A 9,003-nucleotide genomic window follows, 5' to 3' on the forward strand; every position below is an offset into this window, starting at 1 on the left:
TTTTTTTTGAGGCGGAGTCTGTCGCCCAGACTGAAGTGCAGTGGCGCGATCTCGGCTCACTGCAAGCTCCGCCTCCCGGGTTCACGCCATTCTCCTGCCTCAGCCTCCTCACCCGGCTAGTTTTTCATATTTTTTTAGTAGAGACGGGGTTTCACTGTGTTAGCCAGGATGGTTTCAATCTCCTGACCTCGTGATCCGCCCGTCTCGGCCTCCCAAAGTGCTGGGATTACAGGCTTGAGCCACCACGCCCGGCCTTTTTTACTGTTTTCTAATGGTTCCTAATTCACCTTAGAAATTCAAATATGAATAATAATTAATATTCTCTTTCCCTCATTTCTCTACCTGAACTTGAGACTGATGATATGATTTATGTCTCTTTCAGGCCTTCATTAACACAGCCAAAGAAATATATAGGAAGATCCAACAGGGTTTATTTGATGTCCACAATGAGGTAAGAAAGGGTAGAAGTGCTGGCAGTTAACTTTGGTTTGTTCTAAATAGAACTGGAGGTTCCCTAGAATGGAATGCTTACATTCTCCATCTATCATTATACAATTTAAAATCTCTGCCAATTCAACCTTTTTTTTTTTTAAATCTAGGTACACAGAGACCTGTCATCATTTTCTGTTTTCCTCAAGTCTGACACCCAGAATACTTAAAGAGATTATTGGTGATCTAAAAGACTTACACAATATGGGAGATTTTCTTGTCAACCTCAGTTTTTTACTATTCTAGAACGTAAGGGAGGTATAATTCATAATGGCTTAGGAGAGTAATTTCTATAAAGCAAATTCTGGAACAAAACAAAAAGAATCATATGCTACTTCTGCTCTTTGCCTCCTCCACTCTTACCTAATCACAACCTAATTCTGCACCTAGCTATGACATTTAAGTATAATATGGTCCCCTAAAAATGAGCACAGGGGCCAGGTGTGGTGGCTCATGCTTATAACCCCAGCACTTTGAGAGGCTGAGCTGGGGAGATTGCTTGAAGCCAGGACTTCGAGACCTGCCTGGGCAACAAAGAGAGACCCCGTCTCTAAAATGAGCACAGGGGTGCAGTGCTGCACCTGTAGTCTCAGCGGCTTGGGAGGCTGAGGTAGGATCGCTTGAGGCCAGAAGTTTGAGGCTATAGTGCACGCTGGTCATACCTGTGAATAGCCACTGCACTGCAGCCTGGGCAATGTAGGGAGACCTCATTTCCTCACGGAAAAAAAAAAGTACACAAAAGCCACTTGTAGTCAACTAGAATATTTAGACCATAGGTAGTCATCTTATTCTTACTGTCATAGATTATTGTTCCACATCAGTCTGGCTAGGGCACCTGGTTACCTGCCAAGGTCAAATCTGCTTTTAGAAAATATAATTAATGATTTCTCCTTTCTCCCCTTTCTTTTTTCTTTCTACCCTGGGATACAAGCAGAGATAGCCCCCTCCTCTCTCTAATTCACTTTAACACTGAGGTGGGAACTATTGCCTCTTTTCTTTTACAGGCAAATGGCATCAAGATTGGGCCCCAACAGTCAATTTCAACATCAGTGGGACCCAGTGCCTCCCAGCGGAACTCTCGTGACGTAGGGTCCAACTCTGGCTGCTGCTGAACATCTGGCTTGAACTTTTTTTTTCCTTTCTGGAATAGCTTCAGATCAACAGGCTTAATGAAAGAGGTCTTTCTTGCTTTGGCTGAGAGCAGCCTCTTTTTAAAGTGTGATGTTTTGCCTTTCCACCTAAAGACCAGGAGAGAATTTGGGCCCTTACTGACCTGTCCTCCTTCAAGGACATGAGCATTCCGTATAGATTAGGGTTTTTCTTATCCTCCTGTACTAATTTCTTAAATCGTTAGGATCAAAGTTGATTATCACAGTAGTTAAAAAAAATAATTTCACGGTGGGGCGCCATGGCTCATGCCTGTAATCCCAGCACTTTGGAAGGCCAATGCGGGGGGATCACCTGAGGTCAAGAATTCGAGACCATCCTGACCAACATGGAGAAACCCCGTCTCAACTAAAAATACAAAATTAGCTGGGTGTGGTGGTGCATACCTGTAATCCCAGGTACTCGGGAGGTCAAGGCAGGAGAATCACTTGAACCCAGGAGGCAGAGGTTGCGCTAAGCTGAAATTGCGCCATTGCACTCCAGCCTGGGCAACAAGAGCGAAACTCTGTCTCGATAAATAAATATATATATATTTTTGAGACGGAGTCTCGCTCTGTCTCCAAGCTGGAATGCACTGGCACAATCTTGGCTCACTGCAGCCTCCACCTCCCGGGTTCAAGCAATTCTTCTGCCTCAACCTCCTGAGTAGCTGGGACTACAGGCACGTGCCACCACACCCAGCTCATTTTTGTATTTTTAGTATAGGCAGGGTTTCACCATGTTAGCCAGGATGATCTTGATCTCTTCACCTCATGATCTGCCCACCTTGGCCTCCCAAAGTGCTGGATTACAGGCGTAAGCCACTGTGCCTGGCCTAAATAAATAATTTCATAAGCATATACAGTCTGCTCCCCACTAAGAATTAGGGTCAAGGACATTCTGCTTGAACACTTGCAATTACCCAGATCTGGTTGGCCTTTGGTTGATAGATCCTCTGCCTCAGAATTTCATTGAGTTTTTTCCTTCCTTGCCTTTGGGGGTCTACTTGCCACTTCCTAAGAATTCTTGTAGAAAGCAGTTCCTTCTACTTGCCCAAGAGCACTGAGTACTTCTCTACTATCCTATTGTTAGCTTCTATCTCTTAGTGTAACTTCAGAACTTTTAAGAGCAGTGGAGTTGGTCAGAGACATGTGGCCACTTAATATTACCTAAAGAAAACATTTGTTCCCTATTCATTTTATTTTAGGGACCAGATCTAACATTGTAGTGTCTTTCACCAGATAGACTTCTACTGTTTCATCAAACTCCCTTCTTAACTAGAACTAGACTTTCTACTCCAATCAGGCTAATCTACTTGCTGAATGTGACATATTTATTCCTAGTTCCATACGTGTGCACATGCCCTACTCTCCACTAACTATACTTAAAAGTCCCAAAATTTTTTCTTTAGTAACAGACTTAGGTACCTCTAAGCAATTATTAACACAATATTCCTTAGTTTTCATATGTTGGTTATTCATATGTATATTTATATGCATATTTATTTTTATGTATGTTATTATGTAAATATGTTTTGCAGTTGTTTTTGTGTGGAATCTTGTCTTTCCATATAAGTTGTAAGCTCTTTGAGGGCAGGATCCATGTCATTCTTTTATTTTTATAAATCATTCCCCCATCATTCCTTTACAGTGCCTAGTGCTACTCATTATGTGTTCATTGAATTTGACTGACATACTTAAAAACTTAAGGTTTATTTTAGACTTTAAAGGAAACAAAAGACTTGAGTCCTCTCTTTGTAATTCTGCCTCTCTCATTTGTTTACCCTGGGTTTTGTACTGTTCTTTTCCTTCTCCCCTCCCACCTTTCCGTGGCTCTTTGCCTCTATTCCATGAGGCATACAGTAAGGCTACCTGCTAGTGAGCAGTCAGATAAGTGGGTACCTATCCAGCCATTCTCTTTTCAGAGCATATAATAGTATCTTAGCCAAATTTGCCTTTGCTTCACTGATCATGCAGCCTTCTGGGTTGGTTGCTATATATATCTTTTTTCCTTGATTTCCCATTCTCTTCCACAGCACTGAGGTCTCATGAATTTTTCTACTTACTTTTTGCTGTTGATGAATTGTTTCATTATTAAATATATGCATGTATCAAAGCTGTTCATACTCCATGTGTCATTTCTGATTGTATCCCAAACATTAGTAGATACTCTCCTCTTAGGAAATTAAATCAAAGATAATGAAGAAGCCTCTTTGGGATTCATTTTGTACTAGATTCTGACCCCAGTAGTAGTAGTAATAGTTAACAGTGCACCACAGGAAGTTGGAAGACATTTGGGGTATTGCTTTGGTTATGCTTTTGTTTTGTTTTAAAATCCTACTTGATTCCAAAAGGATTTGAAGCTGTTGAATTTGGAGTTAGCCTGCCCCTTACCTCTGGGACAAAACTGAAGTAATAATAACTGTTTTCTTTAAAGAAGATTTTTTTTTTTTTTTTTTGACTACCCCACAAAAAAATCTTTAGCAATTGAGAAGCATTAGAACATTGGTCAAAGACAGCATTCTGCCTAGAGCTACTGCTTTCAGAGTCAATAAAGGATACCATTTTGGTATTTTGGAGCACAGTTTTTTAATATTAATGCCCATATCTTGTTCTATTATCCAAGCCAACTTATGACCTTCTGTACTTGGGTATTGCACCAATTGTAAGGGAAGCATGAGAAAAAAAGTATCTGGGTAAAATCATGATCTGTATTTTGACTGAAGTGGTCATGAAGAATTATAAAAAGTGGATCTCCCACCCCATATGAAGAATGGTAGTTATGAAATGTCCACTTTTTTTTTTTTTCCTTCCATAGTCTTACCAATGTCCTTTGGTTTTTGAAGGCCAAGACCATTGGAAATCATACTAAGATCAGTGTAGGTAGCAGAAATTGGTTCAGGCACACCTGCTCCCCTTTCCATAATATCTATAGCTCCTTTGATGACAGGTCTATTCTGTACCAGATGGATAATAGACTCATCCTAGAAACTATTAAGGTTATATCTGTATATGCATTTACAGACACATTGTTCTAATAAATCTTAATACTAACATCAAATTGATATAATGGCAGCAGTAGCCAGGAGAGAATTTAGCTGACAGATTTTTTTTTTTTTTTTTTTTTGAGATGGAGTTTCTCTGTTGCCCAGGCTGGAGTGCAATGGCTCTATCTCGGCTCACCACAACCTCCGCCTCTCGAGTTCAAGCAATTTTCCTGCCTCAGCCTCCTGAGTAGCTGGGGTTACAGGCATGTGCCACGACAGCCGGCTAATTTTGTATTTTTAGTAGAGATGGGGTTTCTCCATGTTGGTCAGGCTGGTCTCGAACTCCCGACCTTAGGTGATCCACCCACCTCGGCCTCCCAAAGTGCTGGGATTATGGGCGTGAGCTACCGCACCCGTGTTGACTGACAGATTTTGATACACAGGGAAATGGATTTTGCCAAGGTTTTTTTTTTTTTTTTTTTTTTGAGATGGAATTTCACCCTTGTTGCCTGCCCGGACTGGAGTGCAGTGGTGAGAATCTCGGCTAACTACAACCTCCACCTCCGGGTTCAAGCGATTCTCCTGCCTCAGCCTTCCCGAGTAGCCTGGATTACCGGTGCCTGCCACCAACGCCCGGCTAATTTTTTTTTTTTTTTTTTTTTTGAACGGAGTCCCGCTCTGCCGCCGGGCTGGAGTGCAGTGGCCGTATCTCAGCTACTGCAAGCTCCGCCTCCTGGGTTTACGCCAATCCTCCTGCCTCATGCCTCCCGAGTAGCTGGGACTAACAGGCGCTGCCACGTCGCCGGCTAGTTTTTGTACTTTTTTTTTAGTAGAGACTGGTTTCACCGTGTTAGCCAGATGGTTCGATCTCCTGACCTCGTGATCCGCCCCGTCTCCGGGCCCTCCCCAAAAGTTGGGCTGGGATTCCACAGGCTTGAAGGCCACCACGCCCGGCTAATTTTTTTTTTTTTTTTTTGTATTTTTAGTAGAGAACCAGGGGTTTCACCTTATTTGGGCCAGGCCTGGTCCTCGAACTCTTGACCTCCAGGCATCCACCCGCCCTCAAGCCTCCCAAAGCTGCTGGGATTAAAGGGGCGTGAGCTAACTGGAAGGCCAAGTCTTATCACACATATGACTCCTTAATGGCCCTGAGCTCCCACTATGTAATACCATGCAATTATGTTACTCCTTGAGGAAATTCCTTTAATAATCTGGAAGGATTCCCTCACTCACAACTTTAAAAAAGAGATTTCTTGGCCAAGAATGGTGGCTCACGTCCGTAATCCCAGCACTTTGGGAGGCCGAGGTGGGCGGATCACTTGAGGTCTGGAGTTTGAAACCAGCCTGACCAACATGGCGAAACCCTGTCTCTACTAAAAATACAAAAATTACCTGGGTGTGGTGGTGTGTGTCTCAGCTACTCAGGAGGCTGAGACAGGAGAATTGCTTGAACCCGGGAGGCAGAGGTTGCAGTGAGCCGAGATCGCCCTTCTGCACTCCAGCCTGGGTGACTGAGCGAAACTCCGTCTCAAAAAAATTAAAAAGGAATTCCTCCTTAAGCCTTGTTCTTGATTTCCAACTGATTCACAGTGCCCCTACTGGAAAATTTGCAGTGAATCATAAAGATTAGTAGCACCTAGAATAGATACATGTCCTGATATTTTGAGTGAGCTGGCCATAAAGGATTACCCTAGGAAACTGTAACTTTCACTGTCATTAGAAGAATTAATTTTTGCTTATTCGATTTGTTAACATTGCTTTACTCCTACAGTTAAGTGAGAGGGTGGTGGTGGTTGCCCGTAACCACATACGGCCAAGGGTTTCACGTCGTGACTGAGGGGCATCCTGAGTGTACACAGAGAGTATGTTCGGGCTGGACCTAGATAGTCGGACAGAACGCCGACAGGGGCTTCAGATTCTTTAAGCACTCTCACCCAGTCCCCGAGTCTGAGCCAAGATGGCTTCCCAGAAGTAGGTAACTAAGTGTTATTTTAGTTCAGAGCGCCCCCAATGGCGGGGTCAAAATAGATGCCGAGGGGCCTGGTCGCCTGTGAACTGAGCCGTCAGAGGCGAGCCGCCGCCAGATTTTATTTTCAATCAGGCATATTTGTGGTCGCCTACTTACCCGTCTCCTCCTCCTAGGACCTTCCACTCTCAAGAGACTTCCTGGATGGCGCTCACATTAGCTCGCTGGAAGAGGCCGGGCTTCGGTGCTGCCATTGGCGGATGGGAGCGCAGGGGGGCGGAGCCTAGGGAGAATGGACTACTAGCAAGCTAGATTGAGGCGAGGGCTGGCCATGCTCCGCCGGAAGGCGCCTTGTTCTCGGAGAGGGTGAGTTGAAACACTGCCTGGAAAGGAAGCACCAGGACTTGCACAGGTAAGCTTCCCGCTCACACCCGCTCCTCAGTGCTGGGCCAGGAGTCAGCAAAAGCTGAGGCTCTCAGAGATTTGATTTAAGTAACTCCTCCTCCTCTCTCTTCCACCCCCTGCTCGCCCCCCAGTTGTGAGGGATCAGGTGCGGGGTGATGCTCCGGACTGAGCCAGTCTCCTTTGTGAGAGGTCGGGGGAGAGGGTGGCTGTCGGGCCGCGGGGTCCGAGCCGGGCCGAGCCGCGAGGGACTGCCTGGGACGCTGTGGAGTTTTTAGGGCTTGTCATTGCATTACTGGGCGTAGTGTAGATTGGAGGCGGCGCCTTGTTCTCCTCTCTTCAGAGAAGGGAAAACTCCCCGGCCCCGTTTGGTTACTCCATGCTTTGGATTCAGAAATCAGTGGTTAGGGTTTTCTACTTCTTTTTATGTTTCTTTTTTCTTCTGTATTTTAATAATAAAGGTGGGTAGGAAAGCATGGGGTAAGCGTATGCAGATTTTTACTTATTCTCAGGTGTAAGTTCTGTGGGTCTCCTGGGAGTGAAGAGCAGGCTGTTGGAGAATGTTTAGAGATGGTGGGAAGACAGGAGCTCAAGCCTTGCATCTTCCTTGACAGGTCTGCAGAACTCACTGGTTTACTTCACTGATAGAAGACCCCTCCCCCTGCCTTGGAGCGAATGCAGTTTCTTTATTTACCTGTCTCTAGTGTCGCAGGGAATTTCCCTGCAGAAGCTGTGCAAATGCAGCAGTCTCTTGCTTTTTAAGCGACAGTCTTGAAGTGATTAGGGTCTTCACAGAAAAGGTATATAGTGGACCGATCTCTTTTGTATGGCTAAGCAAAGTGAGCCATAAGGCAGAGATTTAGAACTCTGTCTTTTTCTATTAAAGAATAAAGAGCGGAGCGCCCCAAACACAAGCCAGGGGAGCTGCCTTATCAGTGTCTGCTCCATCCTCTACCATCACACCAGTGTCTACAGATCGTTTCATCTCCATGCTTTTCTGAGTTTGTCGACTCAGGCAAGGATTCTCAGCCTAGGTTAGCATCTGCTGAAGTCATCTGGTATGGGGCACATTACATATCGAAAGTAAGTTTGTGATTTGGATAGTGTCCTGTGTTAGTTAATTAGATCATGTTTTCTGCTTTGGAATTTCTTTTGTATTGGTCGCCCAATAGGTTTCAGAACAAATCCTAGTCAACCTCATAGAGCAAGATGTGAGAAACTTATTTCAAGTACTTTGGAATTATCCCAACCCTTAAAAAAAGAGTTATGATAAGAAAAACATTTTCCATGTAAGAAGACCTTCTGCTACAAGAGAGGCGTGCCAGTGGATCTGAAGGCAAGTGAAAGACATTAGCCAAAGAGAGAGTAGGCATGTGTGAAGAGACAGGCTTGGGAGAAGGTTTAAAACTGAAATAGTGGGCTAGGCGCCGCGGCTCACGGTTGTAATCCCAGCACTTTGGGAGGTGGAGGTGGGCGGATCACTTGAAGTCATGAGTTCGAGACCAGCCTGACCAACATGGTGAAACCCCGTCTCTAAAAGTACAAAAACTGCAAAAAAAATTAGCCAGGCATGGTCACGTGCGCCTTTAGTCCCAGCTACATGGGAGGCCAAGACGTGAAAATCGCTCGAACCCTGGAGGTGGAGATTGCAGTGAGCCAAGATCCTGTCATTGCATTCCAGCCTGGGCGACACATCAAGAGTGAAATAGCAAAGGAGTGATGGATTGGGATAAGGGATATAATGGAACAATGTATGAGTACTTGAACAGTTTTTGTATTCTCCATGTTTGATCTGTCCTGTGTATCTGCTCTTTTGATTTTGTCAGTTTTCTTTTTTTTGAGACAGTCTTGCTCTGTCACCCAGGCTGGAGTGCAATGGCACGATCTGGGTTCATTGCAACCTCTGCCTCCCAGGTTCCAGCAGTTCTCCTGCCTCAGCCTCCCGAGTATCTGGGATTACAGGTGCCCGCCACCACACTTAGCTAATTTTTTTTTTTTTTTTTTTTTTTTTTTT

General features: G+C 44.6%; 1 protein-coding gene across 3 annotated transcripts in view; it reads left to right on the forward strand.

The window, feature by feature from the left end:
* The window catches only part of RAB2B (RAB2B, member RAS oncogene family), a 21,375-nt gene extending 17,622 nt beyond the window's left edge, over positions 1–3,753 (forward strand). For all 3 annotated transcript variants that reach the window (XM_017853477.1, XM_017853478.1, XM_017853476.1), the window contains exons 7-8: positions 383–451; positions 1,494–3,753. In XM_017853477.1, the coding sequence (XP_017708966.1) occupies positions 383–451; positions 1,494–1,601 (177 nt within the window). In that variant the 3' untranslated portion in view covers positions 1,602–3,753. The remainder of the gene's footprint in view (positions 1–382; positions 452–1,493) is intronic.
* Positions 3,754–9,003: the final 5,250 nt, after the last annotated feature.

Source organism: Rhinopithecus bieti, unplaced genomic scaffold (assembly GCF_001698545.2).
Source record: "Rhinopithecus bieti isolate Rb0 unplaced genomic scaffold, ASM169854v2 scaffold_34943, whole genome shotgun sequence".
NCBI lineage: Eukaryota > Metazoa > Chordata > Mammalia > Primates > Cercopithecidae > Rhinopithecus > Rhinopithecus bieti.